Genomic DNA, 27343 nt, shown 5'->3' with positions numbered 1-27343 from the left:
ATGCTTCTTCAAGGTTATTCAGCGTTTTTTGGATCGTAGTCGTCACTTGATGATTACATGGTCGCTTTCCTTCTTGTTCTGTTCCACAGAAACCTGAAGAAAATATTTCAAAAGTTACTCATCTTTTTACACAAGACTGACAATGACCCATGCAAACCTATTTCTTCCCCTAAATGGATTTCAGAATGGCATTTGCTTATTATCTTTTAATCAGAATTCTATAGGATACAGAGATTCTGTAGGATACAGAAATCTATAGGATACGGAGATTGTTTTAATGCAGCTTAATCAGAAGGAACAAATAAGACACATGTACAAAATGCTGTTTATTTTAAAAAATACCCACTCCCAAAGAAATCCTGAAGGCAGCATTCACTTTAAAATGCTTATTTTCCAATGAGCATTCTAATGCACGTTTTGTGAAACATGGGGTGTTCAGAAAACATTTCTAGCCTAAATCCCTGTAGCTATGACTTGCCCAGCAATTCACTTCTCTGTTCAGTTCCATGCTCTCAGAAGTACAGTGAGAGAAAAAATTGTCTCATTTCCTTCGTGCTCTAACAAAACCCATTTTGGTTTCTGCCCCCCTCATCCATCAAATCAACAGAAAATTCGGTGGGATGTTACAGTGTGGGCAAATGAACACTATGTTGAACAGAAAAAGGACTCTAACATAATTAAAGGATGCGGCTCCAACAGAGCAAGAACTCTCAGCACCATAGCTGCTGGCAGAGTCACAAAATTGCTTTCTGAAATGGTGCATCAAGTCCTGGCACTTCAGATCCTTGACAAGTTGGCTTGGGCAGGATAACGCAGTTTCTGCATACCTAAAGAGCTGTTCAAGTTGTGCTTTAGAAAAGCATAGCTGCAGTAGAATAATCCCAACCCAACACACTGTAAGTAACTGTGATTCCAAATTGGAAGACGTCTCCATGATTGCTACATTCCCTACATAGGCTGCTGTAAGCCAGCAGCCAAATACGGAGATCTTCAAAGAGAAAATAAAATAAAACTGCAGGAAGACCAACAAGAATGACTAGGTCGAACAAAGAAATAGCTCAGCACTTTCAACCTCCTCCTGCAAATAGATGAAATCTTCAAGTTTGTTGGACTCCTGAGTAGTTTATGTTGAGACAAGACTACAGAAATGCATTACATTGGACAGAATAGTAATGTGTAATCGCTCACCCAAGAAGCAGGTATATCTAGAGGGCAGGAAATGTCAGCTGAATACAGCTTCCTTTTGGATCTTTTTGGCTTCAACTCCTCCTTTCCAAGACTTTCTGGTTCAGGAGATTTTGGGGAGCTTACTGCTGCCATCAGCTTCTTGGCTAGAAGAAATTTGTTTTGATTCATAAAGTGACCAACTTACGGATTTCGTGAGTCTTTATATCAACAAATGCCAAAAGCTTCATTATAAACTTGGTTCATAAGTGATACATCAAGTTTAAATTAAAATATTCAGAAATTGCAATGGTCCATCAAGGGTATGAAAAACAAACATGACTCAGAAGTCGCTGGAAGTGAGGAACTTCGGCAGGAGCTAAACAACAGGCCTAACTTTTGTGCTGACAGAAGCACAAGGTGGAGTCAACTTCCTCTGCATACTTGCAGATTTTCATTCAAGTAGTAATGAATCTCGGAAGAGATGAACAAATGCATTTATTTCATAAGTTGAAGAGCAACGTAACATGGCAGACAAGTTCTCTAAGAATATATACATTCATAGCCTACAGCAGAAACAAGCCATTCTGCAGTGCCTACAGAAGGTGGAATAAATCTTACTTGTTCTACACCAACCTTTAGAGTGAATAATAGAAGGAGTACTTTGAAGAAAATCTCCAACTTTTTGTAGAGTTCCATCACTCCTGCTAGTCAATCTTCTACCGGAAGTACACACTCGCTTTCTTAGGAAGTACTCTTTTCCGGGTTTCTGTTTAACAGACACGTGAACAAGAAATAAGAGCATTGTTTAAGCTTTATTTTAGGTCAGTGTTATCTTAAGCCGACATTTTGAGCTTTGCTACTGACACCTCTGTTTATTATGCTAATGATATTACAACTGCAAGTAACGTAGACAATTTTATACCCTTTAGGGAGTTGTCAAAGTCTCAGCAATTCCAAGGCATAAGTTTCTTAACATTTGTTAAAGAAGCAGTAGTTTCTTTAAAAGTAAATCCCAAGCTGTGGAGATGTTTCTTACATAAGCTGCTCTAACTATAAGAAACATAAACAAACATACAAAACAGAAGACAACACATTGGGAAAAACCTACTCTTCACACTCTAACCATGCCAAGGATACTCCTAAGACATTAAAACATCTCTTTTTAATCATTCCCATGCATGCAAATCACATGAATCTCAGCTTAATACAAGGGCTTCACTTACAGAAGCACATGATAATACGCTCAGGCTTCTCCTCCCAGCTATTCTGTCTGCGATATGCCTTCCACCAAATCATTCCACACTACAGCCCAGCCATTATACACTCTTGGGACACACCGACTTGCTCTATGGTAAGCTTATGGGATTTAATAGGAGGAGGTCATAAGAGTTTAAGATTCCCATTCAGCTACACAAATAAGGATAAGACACTGCTGCATAAGAATGTTTACTCCCTTCAAATGGCCATACAATGACAGAAAGTCCCAAACTAGCTTCCAAACTAGAACAAAAACCAACCATTTTCTCGTCACTTGTAGAGGGTGAATTACAAGCCATGGCAGACTTTGCATTTTTCGAGTTCTCACTTATCACAAAATCCTGGGAAAATAAGACAAGTTTTAGCCACAACTCTTTTGGAAAGATTCACTTTTCATTAGGTATATCACAAAAGCAAACACTTTCAACGCTATTGCATTCAGTAATAGGGAGGTATTTGCTAGCGGTAACAATTCCAATGTGAATCAAATACTAAATAAACATTCAAGTGCACAAATGGGTTGGTAGCATTATTAAGATATCAGTATTAGACATCCTGTGATGCGATGCCATCCCCATACAGAGTGGACTTTTTTCTCCCCAAGACTCGTAAGAAGCAAAACTGCATGTTGACAAGTCAGAGGAAACACTCAGATATTTCAGACAAAATAGAAAGCAAACGTATAAGAAGTCTGAAAAGCTGACTGATGTCTTCGGATTTTCAAAGAAAATTCACAATGGAGTTGAGATTAAATTCTTTCCCTTCTCTTAAATCATTATCACCCAGCTTGGCTAGTAGTTTAGTTTCATTAAAGCTTGGACTCCCCACGCCAAGGTTCATCAATTAAATGCTTCAACCACTTTCCTGAGATAGAAGTAGCATTTATTAAAGCTTAAACGAGGAACGGTAGAAAGGCATCAGATATTTCGTTTTCTGTTTGGTGTAGGTCATACCTCATCCATGTCATCACTTTTTCTCTTCTTTCTTGTCCTAGGCATTTTCACCCTTGCAGGTAACATGCTGTCGCGCTGCTTAATCTCCATCTTATCAGGTTGCAGAGTTGGCAGTTGGATCTCCACCTCTGGTTTTGGGAAACAACCAGTTTTTCCATTTTCTGTGGATGCTTCAGAAGAGTGGAGGTCAGTTTCCAAATGCTCCTGGTAGCACAGAGAAATTTTAAGTGCAAGTGTTAGGGAAGCCATGAGATCAAAAACTATCATGCATCTGGAGAAGGATATGCAAACCTGCAGTATCCCAGCTGTTAGCTTACAGAACACTTCTAACAGAAGAAGCAGTCTATTTCAGTTACAGCAGAGTTTAGCCCTTCTTTCCCAGAACCTGTTACAATTAAAATTATTGTTTCCAATCTAAGGTAACAGAAAAAGTTTTCCATGTTACATTGAGCCTGATGCTTTACAGCTCATTTTTCTCAAGGGCACAGACAACCATTCTCTTTCTACAATTAACTGACATGATCTTCTTCATCTCAACTCTGCTGCTGCAGAACTGGGCAGGAACAGAAGCTTTTGACGCAAGTGCCTTATTATCGTCCAGCTTAGTTTTAGGCAGTTTGCCCTTCCTCTTCTACACTAGAGTTGCAGAGATCCACCCAACCCTGTTTTTCTCGGCAGGAACAAGAGAGTCAGAGCTGTGATCACGTGGACTCCTCCTTCTCTATGGCAGGAATTCAGCTAGTAGCTAGCATATCAAAAGCAAGTTCAGATGTTGAACAGAACATGGAAGACGGGCTGCTGGGGACATCAGGAAATGGCAGATGGCTGCTACTACTGCCATGAATACATAGAACTGCTACTTTACGAAAGCTGGCAAAGTTAGAAATCCTGCAGGGGAAGAAAACAAGTTCCATTCGCTGTGCCCATTTCAGTGGCTCTGTAAATTGCTTTCCAGGTGACTCATGTAATCATGAGCCACGTCATAAGCATCAACGAGAGGAAAGTTTTCAACTGCAAATAAGAGGAATTCATCACACAATGGTTTCAACAGCTTTTATTCCTACCAAAGGCTATGAAAACAGATGATCTGATCACCTTGAAAGGGATAAACAAAGCTTGAGAATTGTGTAGAGAACTCGAGACCTTTTCCTACTCATTCTTTATCAAGATCAGTACAACTACCACATTTTCAGATTTGAAGTCGCATACTAACCTCAGATTCGTTTAATGAAGTGACACTGCTAGGGCGTCGAGTTGATGAATAATTCCCTTTAGCTTCACGTCTTCCTGGAATACTTTCTTCATCTCCGTTTTTAGTTTTGCTTTCTTTTTTCACAGCCTGTAAACATTTAAAATCAGTGAAGATCAAGCTGTGCAGCACACCTCCAAAATACTTTGAGTTTTCTAAAGTTTCCAGTGTAGAATCTCAAGCTCAGACACCACATGAACAAGTAAGTTGACCTTCACAGCACAAATCTGTGAAGGTAGTAACATCCATTCATCGTGTGATCTTCAGATTCACCCTACTGGGTCTCTCCAACAGCCTCATTCAGTACTCTACCTCCAAAAGAGACCAAGTCAGATGTTACTTAGGGACAAAATCTGTAATGCTGGTTGTCTTGTCATCCATTCAGCCCGTACTCTCCGCACGCTCACAGCTGCTATGTTAGAATGCCAGAGACTAAACCTCTGCCTAATCTTTAGTGTCCACACATGGAAAAATTGAACACATGGAAAATTGAACGGAAAAGTTCCATTGCATATATACAGAGGTGGAGTTCCAGTAAATAAAATGCTTCTGAGAGGATGAGAGCACATGCCTGAGTGGAAGACAGAAAGAACCAACACTCATCACTGAATATGTCGTTAAAGGACTCTATGTTAAGAAAAGTGATTCTAACTCCTGGGAGATTTCCAGTATCTCTAGGAAAACAGCAGAACAAAAAGGGGGGAACAAGACTTTGAGTACATATTTTCTGTAAATATAATCATACCTTTTCATTTACAGAACGATCCATTCTACCTTGTCTTTCTTCAAGTAAAGGTACTTCTGACAAAGCCTGGGGGCTATTGTGGTTGATGCGTTGTTTTAATTCCTTTATAAAGTCATCTTTGTCAGCCAGTTCTTTTCTTAACTCTTCTATCACAGTTTCATTATCCTAACAAACACCGTAAAAATTGCTGAGTTGCAGGATTGGCAAAAGGAGCTAACACACACAAGCAGCACTGCAGTTACTTAGTAGCAACCGTTTCAGAATTGCAGGCTAAGACAGTAAGCTAATCAAGAACAATAACATTGCATGGTTCTGTACGGTCGCTGCTACAAGTGCAGTAGTCACCTTATTGCCTGGGAAGATGTATTACAATATGTATTGAATTCTTTTCTTTTCTTCTACTCTTGTGCTTCAGCCTTTCTCTTAAGATACAAGAATTAAAAGGGTTTTTATTTGTTCACGAAGACCTCTGTACTGTGAGAATTGTCAGCCCTTGTAGGGGAAGTTTTGCTATGAGCGCGGCTCTCATCCCACAGAAGGAGATATCCAAGCATTCTCAAAAAAGCACAACTCAATTAGTCTTCTGTTTAGCTTCTGAAGTTCCATGCTACTGCTTAGATTGGCTGTCCTGATTTAAAGCTGGACAGTGAAATAAAAAAGGCAACTTCCAGAGATCATTCCCCCTCTGCCTTTGATGCTTCCCTGCATCTCTCTTCCCATCTCCTTCCGTCTTTTCATGCCATTGTAGATACTAGCTCAGAGAAAACAAAGAAAGTAAGAAACCTGAGACAGAACTACTATCTGACCAAGTATTGAGCCTAGCTTGGGACCAAGAAACGCTGTGAAGTATGGGAAAAAGTTACAGACGTCCAGACTAACCTTAGGATCAAAAGCATCAAACTGACGTCCGTTTATTTGAACTACTAAAAATTTTGAAACTCTAGCACTACCAGAAATGCTGTTTCTGAAGAACGGAAGTCAAATCTGGTGCTTTTTTGGTTAGCTGCACTGCACACGATGTCAATACGACAGTGTTTAAGAACAGAACTACACCCAAAATACAAAGAGCAGGCATAGCGTTTTGCAGAATTTATGGGTAGCCAATCAGGCAGGAAGAAAAGAGAGCTGACCTTGCTTGAATCCTTTAAGGCCGATCGTTTCAGTTCTGCTATTTCTCTCTCTCTTTGCACGGCATTAGCAGCCAACGTTTTGAGCTGCACTTCCAAAGCTTCTACTAACTGATCTCTCTCTTCACGCCACTTTTGAAGATTGCTGTCCTTTTCCTCCAGCTGGGCAACAAGTCTTGCCTAAACAAAGAAAAGATTATCGATGAACAGCACTAGCACACACGGAAGTGTTCTTACAGTTTGGTAGGTAGCACTGTTTTACAGTCTTAGTAAATGTACGATCTCTTCAAGATCCACGGGAGCTCTGGAACTATTGCACTACAAACTACAGAAGCAAAACCATGCTTCTATTAGACAATCTCTGTTACTCTCCTTGTGAAAAATTATCATTGGTATTATTTAAGAACCTCCACTTCGGTTTGCTCATTTAGTGATTACTAACAGTACCAGTCTCCTCACATCCTCTGTGCTGCTTGCAGGTCCAGAAAGTCAGGACTAACTACTTCCGCATGCAAAAAAGGTTTTGTGCACCATACAGATGTACATGTTTGAGAAGTTACATGACAACAGCTCAGTGAACAGCTCAAGCAACCACTTTGTTATCAGTCACTTCTTGGAAAGTGATAAGGGAGCAAAAAAAAGGGAGCAGATTGACCCAGCAGTTTTATTCAGTATCTGGAGAGAAGTTTGTGGGGTTCCTTTGGAAACTCCATTGCCTTTTTCTTCCTTCTAAAGGCTTAGAGGCCTTCTGTGTTCCAGAAAAGAAAACAAACAAATCCTACTGTTCAAAATGTTTTCTTAGACTCATTAAGCAGTAATTTATTTTTCAACTGTAATTTTCTTATTTAAGTCCCACATACGTTACATTTCATTACGTAGTTAGGAAAGCTTTGTCTTTTTGTGACCCTCCTATTCCTCCCTTTTCCAAATCAAGCAGTTCTCATACGGGCTTCATAAGAAAGCAAGGGGACTTGGACAAGCTACTCTTACGTGCCCATACTGTTAGTACTTGGCGTGAAGTTGACCCCAGACTACAGACTCTGGATGACTCTGCCAAGACCTCGTCACTTACAATTTCTGCTTGTTGCTTTCCGTGCCGTTGTCGGTCCTTAGCAAACTTCTTCATTTCTCTGTTGTGAAGATTCTCAGCTTCTTTTACCTGATTCAGGAGTCCTTTTTTTTCCTTCAGCCACTTCTTTCTATCAGTTTGGTACTTGGCCTCACTTGTCTATTTCAAAGGAACCAGAAATGAAATACTAAGTGATTAAGGAATAAAAGTCTTAAAAGCCAGGACATCATTAAATAGACTTGTTTCTACAAGAAAATGAAAATTAGACGCTCAGCACAACAAAAAAGGCTTCCTGGCGATAAAGTTAGCTGCTGATTTGGATAGCTTATACAAGTTGACCAAGCAACTAATAGAAAAAAGCTTTGACAAAAAGTTATAATCTGCTTTGAGTTAATATTCCTAGCTGTACCTGGTCCTTATTGCACACTGCACTGCAGGTTGTACAGAAAGATTTTTCCATCAATGTAACAGATTACTTTATCATGTTATAAGTAGTCTCCTAAGTTGAAGTTACAACTTTAAAGTGAAGTTACCTTCAGCTCTTTTTGCAGCTTTATTAATTCTGTATGGTTTTCATTCACGTTTGCCTCTTCCCTTTCCCTGTCCTTTTGCTGCCGGTCACTATTGCTCTGGTTCTGCAGTTCTCTGCATCTATGTTTCCACGTCTCCAGTTCTACTCAATACACAGAATGAGGTTAGACACCTTATCGTTTCAAATGTGTATTTGAAACACCACATTAATGACTTTTTACTAAAGCCACTTAGGTTTTGCCTGCTGTAGAACAAAGAAATAACAGAAGCTTTTAACAAGTAGAAATTTGTTGTTCACTATGGAACATTAATGCCCAAGCCAAATGAAAATGGAAGTGGCTATCACAATACATCTAAAGCACTTATGCATCACCGCTCCCTTTCCACTGAAAGATTACCTGAAGCTAGCCTTTCGTTCTCTTCTAATTGAGCTTCAAGCACTTGATCTTGTTCAAGCTGAGTCTCTTCTTGTTCTTCTAATGTCATCTTCATAGCTTCAATTGTTTTTTCTTTTGCACACAGATCTGGAGGTTTGAAAATTTACAGATGAACTCCCTATTAGTTCCCGTTATCCTCTCCCGAGGAGTTTTCAAGTCGAGGTTCCCCCATGACCAAAAGCTCTCTTGAAAGAAATAGAGCATCTCTATTGAAATATTCACATACAGATACAAACAGAGTTCTTAAGTGACTCTTACCAACTTGTTTTAGGTGAGAATTCTAGTGCTAGGGACAATCAGAATATGGAGTTTATTACATGAGAGAATGACTGTAGTTCAGCTGCTCTAAGATCATCCTACAGCCTACAGAATCTGTTATTGCAGAACTTGACATTTCAGAGGTTGAGTTTACTTCAGAAGGTCAACTAAAACAGCACATGAGCAGCAGACTTTTTAAAAAGCACTGCAAATCTGCACTTTCTTGGAGACTTCTCCCAAATCTGTTGCTTTACTTTCAAGTTTACTTGATAATAGTCATACAATAACATTTAAAGCAGTGCGTAACTATTAAACATCTAGTTTGGAGTTTCTCAAATCACGTTTTAAAATATAAAAGTGTAAGACTCGCCAAAGTCATTAGCGATGTGACAACATTGACATGGATACTACACAGAGATAGAGAGAGAGAGAGATGGAGAGAGAGGAAAAATAATGGCTGACCTTCACGTATTTTCTCATATTGTCTGGTGACTTCTTCCAACTTCTCGTTATTCAACAGCTCCTATATTTCACATTGAGAGAAAAGCATACACAGTAGAAACAAGCAAATTTTTAAGACAGCCTTCAATCAGTCATTTTTTCATAAAGTACAAATAAGTATTCAAGCTGATAAGAAGGGTTTGAGGTAAGACATTTCAATTAACATACAGAGATGTCACTCATCAGAATCAGGTTATATGCAGCTATTAAACATGTATTTACTATGCAGCTTATTGTATTTAAAGCAATCTGCCAGCGCTCTGCAATGACAAATTATTTGAACACCTTTCATGGTCTATCACTAATTTCAGTTGGCTACTTTCATTTTACCCCAATTTCTGTACGCTTTTTCCTGTGCTTGGAATACTCGCATCATTCGTTTAAAAAAAGAAAATTATGAGCAAGGAAATTTTAATAAAAGTCATGTACCTGTCTAAGTTGCTGGATAGTAAGCCTTTTGACATCCAGCTCTTCACTGAACTGTTTTTTAATCTTTTCAAGTTCATCAATTCTGTTCCTCAGAGATTTCTCCATAGAATGCAATAAGGACACCTGTAACATAAGTAAAGCACACAGTTATTTTAAGACTTCTGTAAACCAAGTTACCTAAAACCATTTTTATGCCTCAATTTTCCACCCTAAACACTTCCAACTAACAATAATATTTCCAACTCAGTGCCTGCAAAATCGGTTGTAAAATATCTTCCTGCTTAATAACTAGATTATAATCATTAATATCATTAAGATGAAAATAAAGAAAAAAAATAGATACGCCTCATGTCAAAGAGCCTCTGGAAATCAGTCTATTTCTCGTCAGGTAAATACCATTTTTCTTCCCAGTTATCAGCACTTTTCACAAGAGTCAGGTTTGAGGCTTTGGAGTTGCCACAAATACCAGAGGCAAGGCTACTGTTACTACAGAGATCACCACAAGTCCCCCTCCAGAAGCCAATTAGCCATTCTTTTCACAAACATTATTCAAGACTACCAACAAAGTTTACTTTCCTCTGTTCGTTATCTTTATGAAACCATGTCTTGACTTCTGGTCTCCTCTACAGCTTCAACGGCAACATTCACTAAGCGTTGCTGCTTGCCCCACCAGCGTGACACATTTTTAAGCTTCGTAGGTAAGGTTTGAGCAAACAAGTTCTAACAACAGAAAGCCAAGCACAATCTTCTAGAAGAAACTTGACTACAAACCTCGCTTTGTATTTGCAGAATTTGTTTCTTGGCATCAGGAAGTTTGTCTTTTAAGTCTGCATACTCTTCTTCTTTCCTCTGCAAATCTTTTTTCAAATTCCGCACAAGGACAGAGCTCTCAGTAACAGCCTTTTTAAGCCTTATGTTAAAAATAAAGAGACAAAGAACATTACTGTACGCATCTCATGGAAACAGCATTTGTGGCTTAATCCAGGCCCTGCCTGCTGGTTTCTACTTGTAAATAGAATCTTAGATCTATCTAGACCAGTGACAAGATTTAAACAATTACTTTCAAATTTCAGCTTGCCCATCTCATGGAAACAGCATTTGTGGCTTAATCCAGGCCCTGCCTGCTGGTTTCTACTTGTAAATAGAATCTTAGATCTATCTAGACCAGTGACAAGATTTAAACAATTACTTTCAAATTTCAGCTTGCCTCTCATAATCAGATTCTGAAGCTACAGATACTTCAGATTCTGTTCTGAGGGATGTACAACAAAACCACCAGAAATCCCCAAGTTATTCTTTGCTTCCTTGCACGCTCCTGTTTTCCCTTTGAACTCAAGTAGCATACCAAAGCATCCTAAAGTAGTAGCTTGGCTACTGATAAACATGCAAAAGCATTAAGTCAAAGGGATGTTCACAAGAACGAGTTTTAACTCTAGCTCGTTCTCAAAGGGCTGTAAGTTATCTCAGGAGTTACTTACGATTCTATAGTTTGCATTTTCTCCTTTTCACTCCTTTCCTTTTCCCAAAGAGAGTGTTTCATCCGCTCCAAGCTGTTTTTCAGCTGCACAACTTCTTCCATCAGATTTGCTTTTTCATTATTTAGCTCTTCAACCTTTGTGTCTTCATTAGCAGACTTCTCCTGCAGAGCTGCCATAACTGTTCCTAGATTTACAATAATGGATTCCTTTTCCTTAAGTAACTCTTCGAGTTTTGTCACGCTGCCTTCCTTTGCTCTGAAAGCTTCCAGGAGACATTCAAGCTCTCTTATTTTTACCTCACAGTTGGCAACTTCCTCCTCAAATTGTGCAATTACTCTGTGATCTTCCGCAGCCTTTTTTTCAAAGTCCCAGGTTTTCTTTTCTACTTGCTCTTGTAACTGATTCATAAGATCTTCTTTCTGACTATCTGGATTTGTAACCTCGCTTAGCTTCATGTCAAGTCGATTATTACAATTCTCAGCATCTTTCAGTCCCTTCCTTAGGCTTTCAACATCTTGAAGCAGTGCTTCGATCCGCTGACTTTTTTGTGAGGAAACATCAATAATACTTTTGCATGCTTCCCAAATCCTTTCAAGACCGTGGTCAAAGGAGCGGTCCTGTGCAAGATCTGACAGAGAAGAAGCCTGTGACTGAAGGCATGCAGAACTAATTTGAGATCTCTCTGGTTCATCTTCCTCAGAGCCTGAGGAATCCTCTACATTGACTAAGTCAGTATCGATAGCGTAGGACTCTAAGTGACGTTTGTATAAGTCACCTAATTTGGTCTGCACTGCTTTTACTTGTGACACTTTATCAATTATGTTTTGTTTGGCAACTTCTATGATGTTATTTAGTTGAACATTTTTTTCTTCTAGCCCCATATTTACAGATCTCTGTTCATCCAGCTCAGAAGCAATTTCCCGATACTCAGCTTGACACTGCCGAAGTTGTTCACAGAGGTCAGCAGCTGTTTCTTCAGAAAAAGAGAGCTTAGTACGCAGGCTTGTGACCTGCTTACTGAGACCTTCTTTTTTATTTTCTTCTCTCCTGCAATGCTCTTCAAGCACAGCTAAGTGACGTTCCAAGGTTTCCGTTCTTTCCCTCAGTGCTAGTACTTCCATATGGTACGCAGAGCACTTCTGCGTCACGTGTTCAATTCTCTTTTGCTCTAGAGTGCTCTTTTTCTTTCTCTCCTTCACAACAACTGGAAAAAAAACACCACACAAAGAAAAGGAATGCAGCTCACGTTGATGAAAATCAATACTAGGTAGTAGTTCACAATACCAAGTATCAACTACTAAATGAAAAACTGTCTTAACATGAAAGCCATACCCTCACATCTCGTGGTATTTGAAAGTACAAATGGAGTTAAAGCCCTCTGAACTCGTAATCACGTGCCTCAGACTTCTAGACATAGTTTGCAGCAAAAAGCTTTCAGTCCGCAAGAACGCTTTTACCGTGGCACTACTCCAACCTTCCACTGCACACTAGTAGAACATGTGGTTAGTTTTAAGAAACATGGGAACGAAATAGATAATTCAGCTATATTGCTTCCACCTTCCCTGCTTCAGCAATCCCTAGAAAACAGCTAAGAATCCACCTACTTCTAAGAGGTATTAGACAGTTCTCTGAGAAGTTTCATTTAAACTCCTGGTGCTCTTACTTTAAAAAGATAAAATCCGGGACAAGTTGATCACTTCAGTGTGGGTATCTGCTGTCTCCTTTTTTTCAGTTGGTCTCTGAACAACTTATGGGGATTCCTACTTCTGTCCACACCTACTATTTTTTTGCATAGAAAGCTTGCTCAGAAAAAGGTACACATTTGCAGACTCAAGTTTCCATAAACAGTGCATTAGCTTGGGGCTGGTTTTTCCTTAGCTAGTGAGCACTAACTAAAATTACATGCATTTTCTTCCTATCAGAAGTGACTCCTGCTGTACTTCTTCCTTGCTTTAGAATCCAGCTACGTCCATTAAGTAATATGCATACTTTGCTTCAGCATTTAAAAAATAAGTCAAGACTTAAATGACTAGGGATTGTGACAGCACAATATATCCCACAGAAATTTTGTAGAGTCCCGCTATTACTACAACCACAGAAAAGCAGAACTTTATAGCATCCACACACAGCCAGCATTACACACAGATACACGTGGATTGCATGGAAACGGCCTCTTAACCATTCCAACAAGTTCCACAGACGGCCCCCAAGTGATTTAGAAGTCGTTCTGAAGCAACAGCAGTGGCATCTTCAATCCCAAACCAGGTTTTGGGTTTTAATTGCTCCCAGCACCTCTAGCAAAGGCGAGTAAAATCCTCCGTTGGAAGACTTAGAAGTAATCTAAATGCTTTGTGCTGAAATGTACAAGCAAACACTAAAGCAAGAGAAGTAAGACTGCAAGAAGGTATGTGATGTTTAGTCTAGAAGCTCCTTATGCACCAAGTAAGGAAAAAGCATGATCCCAAAACGTGGGAAACGGGACCGAAAGCTCAGTGAATGGTGTAAATACCCTGAACTTCAAACCAAGATAACCTATCGTCTCTAATGAAATTTTGCTCACGCTACTAGGATAACTAAATTCTATAAGAGAATCAGCACAACACACCTGTGCTCATTGTTACATTGTGTATATTTAATACAGTTAAAGAAAATATATTAAACAGTAATTGGACACTTATAATACAAATTAAAAAAAACAACATCCAACATGATTGAATAGTCAGTATTTCTTCACAGAAAACTCAAGGCTGACCTTGTGAGTATCAGTTATCCATTTTAATTCCTAGCTGGAAGAGTACTACCATTAACTTTTTAAATGAGAGCTTCAGTCATATGATTATAACAAGCCTACTACAACTGGAAGTACGACAAAGTCCACATCAGCTCTATTTCCCTTCCTCTGTCTCTGGTAATACGAATATGCGTGATACCATTCAGTGGTCACATTATTTGGCATAAATACTGGATCCTAAAGATGGCAGAGGGAAATCATCCAAGAGAAGCATTCTCATACAAACAAGGCATGGCTTTCCTCTCTTGCACATATTTCGCAAGAGAAAGGCAAGAAAGGAAGGGACTACAGCTAAGCCGTGGATGAGGAAAAAGCAGCAAAAAGGAAATAAATAGTGCAGAAAGCTTTTATTTTAAGCATTCAGAAATGAACAGCATAGGACCTTCTGCAAAAGGGATATTTACATTACAGTTACTTCTATTTACAGAATAACACGGGATTTTCTCCTCATACCATAAGGTTGCGCTTCACAACCTTTTGCTTCCATTCCAGAATAGGAATCAATTTGGTTTTTTGGAAGACCCCTGGCTCAGCGATGGAAGAAACTGTACCTTTCTTTGGAGGTGGCTCTTCCACAGGAGGCTTATCTTCAAAACAGCGCTTTCTGCCCACTTCCAACTCACTTTCCGCACGTCCCTTGAATCGGCTGCTTTCACTAGCTTTATTAGAGTTCTCATTTGCCAGCTTTGTTTTAAAAGTAGTTATAGTCTTTTCCTGTATTGATAGAAGACCAGTTACATTGAAGCTGAACAAAAGGACCACTTAACGCACAGTAATCTTCTGTAGGCAAACGTTTTCACAAAACTACACAGCTGCAACGTTTATCCAAGGACCCTAAAGATGTCAGTTACAAATCCCAGCAACAGCAAGAACAGGTACACCTTCAGATAAGGACGAGCACAATACTCGGTGCAGTACACAAGGGAGAGCAAGAGCCTAGCAGGTTACAAAGCAAAAGACTTGCACACAATCCAGAGGAGTTTACCAGAGTGACAGAATTAACTATAAATGCTTTCAGAGCTACTTCAGGCTACCACACATCAAGGTAGAAAATGAAGAAAAGCCACCAGAAGTGGTATGCACACACACTTCTAGCCAAGCTACTCTTCACATACTCAGTAGCTTGCAGTACATTAGCCAGGAGAGCTCTATTAACTGCATAGAATGTAGAGGTATCCTGGCCATCCACTCATACTTCAAACTCCGCTCAATATACTCCTACTGCTGCGCTTCCTTTGATGTAGGAGCGTCAGGTAGCAGTTGGTGGAACACACTGATATTTTTCTTGCTTGCGTTAACAACAACTATCTTCAGATTAACCTGAATTGTTTACAATTTCAAACAGTAACAGCTTCGTACAGAAAATCACTTTTACAGAAGTGAATGCATTACAAGCATAGGGTTTGGGATGGGTTGTTTCGGTGTAAAGATAGTGAGATGGGCAAAACTCACATAGTCCTTCACTTTTTCTTCTAAATGAGATCTCAAGTCTTGTAGCTTTGTAATAATGGCATCTTTCTGCACCACGACGTCTGTTAGCACTTGAATCCTTTCGTTTTGCACATTCATTCTCTTGGAAACAAAATAAAAAAATAGTTCAGTCATCAGCTTCTAATGCAGTGTTAAGTAGCCGAATTGCACAATGCATTTTAAACGCAAGTTCAGTTTCGCTAAACTTGGTGAGAAAGCTACTCCTGGAGCCTACTGGAACAGCATTTTAAGCTACCACAACTTGGTTTTAAACAAATAATCCTACACTGGATTTTCGTGATAAAGTTACCTCGGTTGCTTCTTTCAGTTGCTCAACAGACTCATCCAATTGAATCACCTGCATTTCAAAGTCTGTAACACACAGAAAAACTGGCATTAATAAGTAGCCAATAGGTAGTTTACTCAGTAACCCCAGATGTTCCCAGACATTCTGATGTTGGAGTAGATTTGAAGAAATTAATTCATTTGCACGTGGCCTGCACTTATAGGAGTGTTTCAAAAGTTGTATTTGTTGGAATGAAAAGGTTGCATCAGCAAGAAGTAAAGAAGAGCAGGGATTACAGTACAACAGCAAAATCTACACAGGGACATTTAACCCCATACTTCTGAAAGCTTCAGCCTGCTAGCTGCAGCTTAAGCGGAAAAAACATGAAATAACCAAGAACCGTGCAATTGTTCAACCTGAACACATGCACAGAACAAACAATCACTTCATATTGCACACAGGCTTTGTATTATATACAGGCGATGGCTCCAAACGTAGAACATCTCCTCTACTTCCAGCTCAAATTGCTTATTTCTACTTCGGATTAGTGAACTGTTTCTTTCTCCTACCCATGGCATCACACAACTCACCTTTGTTCTTCTGTCTCAGCTCTTCCTCAGTTTTAAGTAGTTTGGTGTTTTTCTCTGTCAGCTCTTCCTTGGCCTTCATGAGTTCAAAGCCAGCTTTTTCCAGCTGCTCCTCAAGCCGACCAATAGCTTCCTGTGGATCCTCTAGGGATGCAATGTAACTATGTGCTGCCACAGCTTGCTTTTCAATATCCATAACATCACGCTGCAGAGAATCAAGAATGCCCTCAAGATCAGCACAGGTGTCACGCACTGCGCTATGTTCTCCACCCTGGAACACAATTTCTTGTCAGTTACAGTTGGTGGATAGCTACCTACGCAATAGCTGTTACTTCTGCAGATAGTTTGGATAGCCACTGTGAAGTCAACCACCTAAACAGTTTTTAATTCCAGCTTCAAAGCCCACCTTGCAAGTTCACATGCAACTTAACAGAGAGTTGTATTGGGGGGCGCGGGGAGTGGGAGATATGAATTGGCAATCTAGCAACAGCGATTATATTTTATAGTATTTGACGACCCACTATCACACTCCTTTTTTATATTACCACAGATACAACTCCTGCAAATTTAACCTGTAAGCTAGGATTCCCTTTTTCCTCGAACACAGGGTCATTTTTCGTTTTCTGTTGCAGAAACACAAAGAAAAGCCGTCAAATTCCCAAAGCTGTCTGAAAGGCTCAGCAACCATTCGTACTAGATGAAGAATAGATGCATCTTGCTCATCATACAGCAACACAGCCTGCCTTTCCTTGTGACCAGCCTTTCAGCTCCCTAAGACGTGCCCATACCACTTAACTGGTAAAAAGGAAAGTATTTAAGAAAAAGCAAGAACAAAAAAATACCAGGGGTTCAGCTTGTTCGCTGCGAGGCAGATTCTTTAGTTTCTCTTCGCCTGGGTTGTCAGCATAGCCACTTACAAGTTCCTTCAAAATTTCAAGGCGCTTTTCAGAATTTTCTTCAAGCCGTTCTTGTTCCTGGGAAAGGCATTCTCTGTAGAACAAAAGACAGAACATACGTCAGCTAAAAGCCAACCCATCTCAACCGCTACGTTATTAGCGCAGTTTCTTGAAAACAAAGATGTTTCTCTATTTCGGCACCACAGAATAATACACAGAATATTACTGCTACACTGACAAAGAAATGTATTTCCCCACTCCCCAAGACCTGATGGAGGTGAGGGAGAGCAGCAGCAGGTGACAACAGATGCAAATGTTTACTAGAAGACTTCTTCCTGAGCTCCTCAAGCCAGAAAAATTCTGTTTGCCACTAAGAGAGCAGTCAGTAAAGATACCCTCCTCTCCTCAGCCTCCAAATCAAAGCCTTTCCTGCGCTGTATTTCTCCTAAATTCCACCGTCCAGGTAGACATTGATTTCTTACCAGAGACCAAGTAAGAGTAAAAGAGCAAGTCCAGCAGAATAATAGACTATTCTTTCATCCAATCCAACTCTCAGCAACACGGGAATACACCCTCACCTTTCCTTTTCAACCAATAACTTTAAGAGCGTTTAAAGCTAACTTACTTGAACTCTGTTTCCTGCTGAGCAACATATCGGGTAAATTTTTGGGCCACTTCATCACAAATTTTCAGTTCCAGCAGTAACTTGTCCTTCTTCTCAGCAATAAGTTGGTTCCTCAAGTCTTCCACAAGACTCAGCAGTGCCTAGGATAACAGCACTATTAAGTTTTTCATCAAGCAATGGTTTCGCTAGAACTGAGTTTTCTCCCTTCACTCTATTTGAAAATGACCTCCCACTTCTTTTATTAACTTATTCATAAACAGAAGCCTTCACATTTGGTCCTAGCTCAATAACTTACAGGCTTGCTCAGATAAGTCATTTGCCAAGAAATCTAAAGCAGATAATTCATATAGAATTCAGCTGTTACTTTGCAGATGCCCTTTTTTTGGGGGGGGGATTGGTGGGGAGGGGTGGGAACAGGCTGCCCAGAGAGATTACGGGTACCCCCTCCCAGAGGTGTTCAAGGCCAGATTGGATGGAGCCCTGGGCAGCCTAGTCTAGTACTGAATGGGGAGGTTGGTGGCCCTGCATGCGGCAGGGGGGTTGGAGATCCATGATCCTTGAGGTCCCTTCCAACCCTGGCCATTCTGTGATTCTGAGATTCCACTTAGTTCTTAACATTGAATTTAGGGACAGAAAGGGTGCTCAGAACGAAGAGGAGGGAGATGGAAGAAAAGAAGGATGTTGTTACAAGCCTCAGGGATGCACTAATTCTTAAAGCAGTCTGGGCACTTACTGAATATTCTTCTTTCCCTATCAGGACGTTATTTTCTTCGTATTTCAGCACTGTTTCTTCTCCTGACTTCTTATGTTCTTGCTCCATCTCATAGTCATCATCTTCCACTCCATCTTCTAGGGTCCAGTCCCACAGAAATCCAGTGCTTCTCCTTGGGACGGTCATTCTAGAGCAACAGGGCATTGATGACCCACTGGCTGAGCTCTGGCCAAATGACTCATCACGAGGAGGAACAGATGCATCCGTTACTACAACCTGCCCAGGAAATAAAAGAACAAAGCCATCAGTATTCCTTCAACCTTGACTAGTACTTCCAAGAGGGACCTGCTGTCATTTCCTCTCCGGAGCTTACTACTCCCTTGGCCTATAGCCTTTGTTTGGTCACTACTTCAACCAGTTTTCAAGAAAGTAGAAAGGAATTACTGCAGACTCCAATCCTCCCCTTAGTCTCAAGACTATCACTAGCCAAACAACGTGCAAGAACTGCCACTTCACGAAGCCACAGGTTTCTGCTTTTGCTTTCAGTTTCCAGTTGCACTCAGTGCAACTGGACATCATCTTTTCAGGTCTTTGTCTTGCACAACCACATCACCCTCGTAGGCTGCTCCTTCGACTTTCCCCCTTAACCTCCTTAGATACGGCCACAATCCAAGGGCACACATCCACCAGTCACTCTTCAGACAACAAACTGCCAACGCTTCAAACACTTCCATCAAGCCTGCAGCACTGATCGGACAGTTTAACTTCCTCAGCCTTATATCATGACTCTCATTCCTACCCATTCTGACTAACCTCCGCTTCCCCACTGAAGCCTCTTACGGCCATAACACAGCCTTTCAAACTCTTTGCTGCTCCATTTATATTGTCAGGGCTTGACCTGAACAAGAGTCAAAATTACAACACGTATGGGCTAGCTGGATTGGCTTTCCTGGGTGGGATCATATTTTGGGAAGAGAGAAAAATTAAGTAAATAGTGGAGAATTTCCTCCCGATATGACAAGTTGCTTCTTGTTAGGCTGAAAACCTTTTAGGAATAAGATTCTCAGAAGAGAAGGGCTTCCGCCCTCACACCCCAAAGAAACACAACAACCCCAGGAGAGACTACAGCACACTCACTTTTTGTGCAAGAGCTGAGAACCTCAGCACGTTGAACGTTTCATCATAGGCTGAAGCACTCTGGCTGATGTTTACTAACATGTGTATCTTCCCTTTTCCACTGAAGAATCCCTGAAGAAAGTGCGTCAACTTACTCTCCCGAAACGGTATGTGCTGCTGCACCCTTTGGAGACAAAAACCACAGCAAAGCCCATTACCACAAGTTAACAACTTCAGTTCAGTGTACGAGCTATCCAAGCGGAAGACAGCATATTAATAGCGGCAGAACTCCTTACATCATTTTGGGTTGTGGGCTGTTTTTAATGCTATCGCTTTTTGCTAGTCTGCAGACAGGTTGTGTGGTTGTTCCAGCTACTACGCAGCCTTTATCTTCTTGGACATCGCACAAGAATATTTAAAACAAAAAGTACGTCCAACATTTAGCCTATGTTAGGTCACACGGCCTCACATTACCTTCAATTCTCTCTCTCCTTTCTCTTTCCCTTACCATCTTTGCAAAAACGGCCTATCTACTTCTCAGAAAACAGTTTCTACTTGTACGAAAACCTCACCTCCCTGGTGAGGTTGCCCACTGCACTCTTGACAGCTACTGAATTCTGCAAATAGTGCAAGAAAGCTTCAGATAGTTACACTGCTGTCACAACACACACACGACCCATAAGCAGCTCTACTGCAGGAGTGCTAAACAAGAGTCGTGTTAAGAAAATGACTATCAAAGTCATCTATCAATATGATAAGTGATTAAGCTTCAGTACATTTCTTCTGAATTGTTCAGATGTCAAGTGATCAGGACCAGAACATAAAACAGTTCTGAACACATCACAGCTCTTCAAGAAGCTGCTAACTTTAACGGCACCCTTCTTACCTAGAAAGGAAGGACCGACGAGAGACTAAACCTCTAGCTAGGCCTATTTTCATCTTCTTTAAAGCACAACAGAATTTGAGTAGGCTACCAGGCAGAGTGTTAGCAAATAAGAGAATTTCTTCAAGCACACAATGGCATTCCCCAAGCACAGAGCACACTTAATCTGTGCGGGAGAAAGACATCTTCAAATGAGAATCTACAGAGAAAGCTGCTCCTGAGCGGTTGCATCCAGCTGTGACTGTAAATAAATACTACATCCTTTTAAAATACAGAAAGTTCTGCCTGCACTCACTTAGAGCCCAACTGCAGGCAAAAATAGCAGGTAGGCTTCTCTTCTGTCTGCATTATTGTAGAGAAAATAGTGAAGAGAAACTGTCTATCTTATCCCAGGATTTCTTTGAGAAGGCAAGGCCAGAAGAAACAATGTTAAGTTGCTTAAGTCCACGATAACACGTTCAAAGATTCAGAACTCAAAGGTTTACTTAAAAAAATCAAAAGTAAAAAATAAACAAAGACGGCAAGTTTATAGACCACTTTGTTAGATCAACAAGGCTTCACACAACTGCAGAAGTCTACGTGTACTTTTCACTCATGCCTTAGCTTTGTACTCTGCATTTTAGACAATAGCTTAAACGTTGCACGCAATACCTGAAATCCACACCTGGTTTCCAGTTTGTACAAGGACTTACTTTGACTGCTGACTGATCCTGAGTGCACTGATACACTTGCTTAGAGTCAGGAGAGACGTATTGATATTTCCACTCTCTTTCAGCCTATCACCTTTGTTGCGCGTCTTGGTATACCTTTCTGAACCAGCAAGATCACACAGGGATAACCTGAAGGCAGATAAGGAAAATTAAGTTTTCTTGCCTCGGAACGTGCCCTGATTATTTTCATTTCTAACACAACCACTCCTCCCAACGGAAGAATTTCCTGAACCCTCCCATGCTTTTTAATGTTGCTTTCCTAGCGAAGCTGCACGCTACTTCCTGCCAAACGCTTCTTCAACAAAGCTTCCATTTTTCTGCCATGCGCTTCTTTCTGAGGACTTAACGTTAGTTCAGAAGTCGAGTGGAGCAGGATAGAGGAACATTGTGCTGAACAGGGGGCACAAGATGCAGAACAGCACTGCAACTGGATGGTTTAGTACCGTATGACGATAGGAAATGGGGAACCACCGCTCATACACGAGGCTCCATCAGGGAACACTGAGTACGTAGCCTAGTATCAGTACACCAACACTGAAAACAACTGACAATTTCACCCCAAAAGAAGAAGGGACCTTTGCTCTGAACTTACTCATTGACTCGTGTCACTCGTGGCATTTCAAGGTCTTCAATTTTTAGTAACTTGATGGTAAATATACTGTGGCTAAAAGGAGAAATTTAAAACCAGTAAGGAGAAATGAAGAAAGGACAGAAATACATGTATTTTTACAAATCTACAACATCTAGTCAAAACGCTGCTGGATCTACTTGAGATTCAATTAACTTCATAATTCTACTGGATGCAGTAAGCCTTTTAAAGAGACTTTTTTCTCGGCTTTTTTTGCTTTTCTTCCCTCCCCCAAAACACCAGTACTTAGACAGAAGAAGGCTTAGTTATTCTGCTGAGAGTTTTTGATAAAACAATTGGCTTTTGTACACGCTTATCTGCTCGAAGGACTAATCCATCTTGTTTCAAGCACTAGAATCACATGCAGTTACAGGATATCTAATGGAACACTCGATATCAAGCCTCTTTAAAGCCTTCTGCCCTACAAAAGCCACAGGCAGTATTTTCACTTATCCCTCTTCCCCACACCATCTTATACCCAACCTCAGACAAAGTCTCCCACCTTCGGCTGGAGCAAGCACTCAGCTTTGGGCTTGCAAAACTCCGGTGTTTCTGTCCCAGTTCAAAAAGTTTAAAAGCTTCTTCACAATCAGAGACCTGAACCCACTGCAGACCTTTCAGAAGAAGGAAAAGTGACTTTGGGAGCTTCATTAGCAAAACGAAAAGTGAACAAGAAATGAGGTATACAAACGAAGAATAATACATTTAGTCAACACAAGAAAATACTGTATTAAGTCTGCTTCAGACACACGATAAGCTGATGAGAGATAAGACTAAGGTTCTTCCTCCCATGGAAAAGGGCAAGATACAGTATGCCTCTGCATTCAAGCAGACATTTCTAGAGCTAAACTGAACACATTTAAGAGTTTTCTATCTCAGAAGAAACATTATTACAGAAATAGCACTTTTCCATGACAAGCTTGGTGATTTGCAAAGCACTCCAGTTACCTTTCACGTAAGAATATCCCTTGTTGTCTGGAGCAAGGCCAAGTGTCTTTTTTTTCCTGTCATCTGACATAGGAGCCAGTAAATCATAAAAACATTCATTGTAAATCTCAAAAAATGAAACCCAAACAGAGAACTTTGAGAAATTATCTAGAGATAATCTGCTAGATTGTTCTGATCCTTTTGAGAGATTTCCTACACCTGCAAAGTAGAAAACATTACAAGTCAATCTAGAGACAGCAAAACTAATTGCATTTAAAAATAAGTAACGACTAAGATTACAGCAGCCTTGTTAATTAAAGAAAACTCTTCCCAGGCAAAAACCACGGACATCCCCCTCCTCCCATACACACACAGAGCATCTGGAAGTCATATGCTTGCCCTACACCTTTGCAAAGACACATCCACTTGAGAGCTTGCTTTTTCACTTCCAAAACCTAATCTAACGCGTCTAGTTGGGTTAGAAATATTCTGAACTCTTCAAAGGCTTTTTAATGTAGTTCTTGAATGCCCTAAAAGCCTGTCAGAATATCACTAGGAATCTTATCACAAGCCATACTCTTTCTCTTCGTTTTATACTTACACCTCGTGCTTAACACCAGGTTATGCTAGACGTCCAAGTAGTCTCCTAACCACTTCATCCCTTCTGTTTTCTGCCCAGATGTCCTGCCCATTATTCCAATCCATCGCAAATAAAAGCCAAATAATCCTTTTATTATTAACATTAGCCAAGAGTCCGTTCTTGACCTTAGCAGTTAGAAAAGCTTCTGTATTGTTTAATACAAAACATACCCTTAGAATCAGCCGGTGCTTTGCCGTTAGTGCTATTGCGATGCTCTACCTGCAAAAGAAAAGAGAGACTTCTGGATTTATTACTGAAGCACAGCACCAACACACCACCTGTGTTTTTGTGGTTGTTTTTTTTCTTTTTTTTAAAATACAGCTATATGGCCCTCCCAGAAAGCAGTACAGCATAGTTTCAATATGCCAACACCAAAAATCCTGGCAGTACGTTACGATTGGTTCAGTGCACTCATACACTCCTGCTTTCAGTCTTGTTTTTACCTTACTACTCATTCCTGACAATTCCTCTACTATAACATACTACAGCTCGCCGATACAGGGGGAAAAAAGAAAAATTGGAGGAGAATCCCAAACTGGAAAGAAAAATGCTTGCACCTAGTCAGTTTATCAGGTCAAGTGTTCTACCTACAGACATGGCTCTTGAAACCAGAGGAGGCACCTCTAGCACATGATCACATCTCATCCTACTCCATTAGAGAGTTAAGATCAGCATACAGCCGTTCACTGCATTTTCTTTCCACATCCTCACTAAACCTGGAACAGAGCTTTGGTTCATGCACATGTAGAAGACAGGTGTTGTTTCCCCCCGCCATACTTACAGATCATTGCAGCCAGACTTAACACGTGCCTGGGCTCTCAAAGTTATTCAGAAAGAATCTGACTGCCACCTGCCTTTGACGCACACTTAACTAACTCCTCAATAAGATCAATCTAACTCCACAACTGAAATACCCCACTATGGTGTGGCATGCCACTAAGAAGATGCTTCATTCTTTGTCGACAGGAACAGAAAGATGAATAAACAACTGCGTGAGAACACACAAGCCTCTTTCATCACACAATGCACAGGATCACACTGAGCTCTCTCAAGACGCATGTACTCATCGTTTCTTTATGAAGTGGTCTCCTACCTCTTTTGTCAGACGAAGCAAGGAATTTTTAAGAGCAGTTTCTTCTCTCACTTGGTCTTTAGTCAGTTTTATGTAATCTCGCCACCGAATAGGTTTCAGATCCATTTTGGTGTATAGCCTTCCTCCAATAGTTTTAAACAACATATCCATCGTCCTTGGCAAAATACCAACATCATCTTCTGTCCCTGTAAGCAAAAGAAAGGCCCCAGTAATTATCATGAGCAACGTACAAAGTAAACGAAGACGAAGATAGCGGATTTGAATCTCAAGGCACACACAAAAAATTAGAGGCCAGTTACAGTCTGAAGCAGCGTTTGCAGTGTTACTAGTGAAACACAGCCCATTCCTTAGACATTACAGGGCATCACTTGAAAGCAGCCAAGATATACTGCATCAGCTTAGCCATAAGAGAAGGGGGAAAAGAAAACGCAGCAAAATCCCACATTCAACAAATATGCAAGTTTTCAACTGTTTTCCAGGCTTCCTCCCCTCTCTGAAATAATCCTGACATACAACCAGAGAGATGTCTCTGTAACACCACTGTATTCATCCCACCAACCTTAGTAACCAGTACCTGGGAGCCTTGTAACTATTGCTCAAGGAACTCAACTTCTTTCCCCACTGCCTTTTCTTAGAGCTCAAAAAAGACAAGCTTCTATGACGTTGTTATTACTAAACCCAGAAACTTGAAAAAAGATGGAAATAGCCTGCTCAAATGTTTCAAAATGTTTAATCTCTGCCTACGATAAATCCAACAAACTCAGACATACTTTCTTCAAATAAAAAACAGCATCTAAGATGCATAATGTCATTGTAGGAACCAAAACCAAAGTTGCTGATTTGCACCCTTCTCACAGACTGATCGTTCGATTTCACAGCTTTCTCTTCGCCCTGAGATTTGGAGTACTTGGACATGGAAGTCATGCACATCTCTCTGAAATTCCTGCTGGCTTACAAAGGACTACCACTGCACGTATACGCAAATTCGGGTAGCGACTACAGTTGTCACTTTAGTAATATATGTCATGGAAGAAGACTTTTCAAGGCTGCTAATATTCAATAGAAGGCAATGTACAAAGCCTGCTGAGTCACTAGGTAAGAAGTCAAAACATCTCTCTCTTCTAGAAGTAAATCCTGCTTCAAGAAACTAATTCAAGGAAAAAACTTTTCTACTCTTACCTTGGAATGTGTAGGTTTTCCCAGCATTTCTAACGCCATACGTAAAAACAAGGCGATTACATCCTTCTAGGAAGTCTAGCACTGGCTGCTTCACTGCACCTTCAAAGAATTCTTCTTGAGTTGCTTCAGGTCCAAACACCTGAACGTTACCAAGAAGCTGGTTAATCTCTTTAGCTTGTTTAAGCAGTCCTTACATACTTGTAGGAGTCAGATACACGCTTATAATCATACAGGGAATTCTTAAGAGAAACTTGTTGGTTCTATCTTAAGTAACAGAAGACAAGCAACATCTTCCACAAATAACTTAGAGGCATTTAAAGAAAATTCATTTACTCGTGAAAAGGTGAATTTCTGTATCGCCTGTCCTGCAGTTTTCTCAGTCGGTCGACTCCAGGAGCTCTTAGGGGGTTTCAGTATAACGCTTGTTGAGTCCTCAAGTGAAACACACCCCTATTAAAAGGAAGCACAAGTAATGCAGGCATCAAAAGTGTTTTAAAAGATCATCATAAGGGGAAAAGTAAACAAGTATACATTAAGGGTTGTTTGTTTTCTTTTGTTTGGTAGCTTGGGTTTTTTTTTGTTGTTTGTTTTTAGCGTTAAGATTAAGTAAATGTCGTACCTGAGATCCATTTGCTCTTTCCAGTGCTGTAAAGGGCTTAATGCGCAGGCAAACTTGTATGTGTCCCCTAGGCTCCAAACTAGACCTCTAAAATTGAAAGAGCTGGAAGTTACAAATCTGACTAGATCCTCTCTTTGATGATTAGCACATTTAGACAGCATTCTTTTCATCAGCCTGTTGTAACAGACTCATTTGATGACACGGGAAGCACGAATATTTCACTCTGTTTTCACAAGTGCTTTGGCCCCTGCTAAACTTCCTTGTGAGAGCCTAGAGTTTCAAAACAAATAATACTGCAGTACACTCATGTTCTGCATTCAGGCCAACTATAAGCACAAGTCTTCCATCACTCTGCTTCTCTGAAGTGACGTCAGCTTCACCCACTGAGACTGGTGCACCCCATAAGGTATCAAAGCAACACCACACATCTTGGTCTAGCCTACGCACAGTCTAAAGGCACAGAAGAGATGACTGTCATCTCCTCTTTAAGATGCTAATTCTTCTTACCAAGAAAAGAATGAAGCTTCTTTTACAAGATCCAATTAATTTTAATATTGAAGCTTTCTTACCCGGCTCATGTCTGAGCTTGAAGAAACCAAACTAAACTCATCAGAGAGATTTGTTTTTATGTCTTCCACATTTACCAGTCCTGGTCTTTCACATAGCTCCATGCCAGCTACATAGGATGGTCTCAAAATTTTATCTTCTTCTGAATTAGTTTCCATTCTGCAAGATGATACAAAAAGAAATTATTCTTTGCTCTTTCAACGCATGATGCAGAGTTCCTAAGTTCAGTTAGGTAATACGCGACTAAGTGATATCTGCAGTTTGCTTTGTGTGTGTGGACTGACTCTTGCTTCGTCTTCCTTTTCTGTTCTACTCAACTTTCTTTACCTCAAACCCACAAGCGTAACCTTTTTCCTATTCTCCCCTCCACCTCCCCACAAGGAGCAAACCCTGTGGTGCCGAGCTGCCTGTCA

At 40.4% G+C, this 27343-nt stretch overlaps 1 protein-coding gene across 1 annotated transcript; it reads right to left on the bottom strand.

Moving 5' to 3' along the window:
- Nucleotides 1-42: 42 nt before the first annotated feature.
- LOC306947260 (kinesin-like protein KIF20B) lies at nucleotides 43-27088 on the bottom strand (the record flags this gene model as incomplete). Its single annotated transcript, XM_079536529.1, has 33 exons — nucleotides 43-93; nucleotides 1189-1331; nucleotides 1801-1933; nucleotides 2685-2765; nucleotides 3378-3581; nucleotides 4591-4716; nucleotides 5372-5536; nucleotides 6502-6678; nucleotides 7571-7726; nucleotides 8101-8240; nucleotides 8497-8622; nucleotides 9256-9316; nucleotides 9724-9846; nucleotides 10495-10633; nucleotides 11202-12405; nucleotides 14544-14706; nucleotides 15445-15564; nucleotides 15773-15834; nucleotides 16339-16606; nucleotides 17178-17325; nucleotides 17857-17996; nucleotides 18590-18844; nucleotides 19706-19868; nucleotides 21260-21406; nucleotides 21870-21941; nucleotides 22408-22519; nucleotides 22854-23051; nucleotides 23643-23691; nucleotides 24566-24750; nucleotides 25745-25883; nucleotides 26078-26194; nucleotides 26364-26450; nucleotides 26933-27088. 33 exons carry the CDS (start codon nucleotides 27086-27088, stop codon nucleotides 43-45), a joined length of 5610 nt encoding a protein of 1869 aa, XP_079392655.1.
- Nucleotides 27089-27343: the final 255 nt, after the last annotated feature.

Source organism: Tetrao urogallus, assembly GCF_951394365.1.
Source record: "Tetrao urogallus genome assembly, chromosome: 5".
NCBI lineage: Eukaryota > Metazoa > Chordata > Aves > Galliformes > Phasianidae > Tetrao > Tetrao urogallus.
Note: the sequence above shows the minus strand (reverse complement) of the source record. Positions and strands in the feature narration are given on the sequence as shown.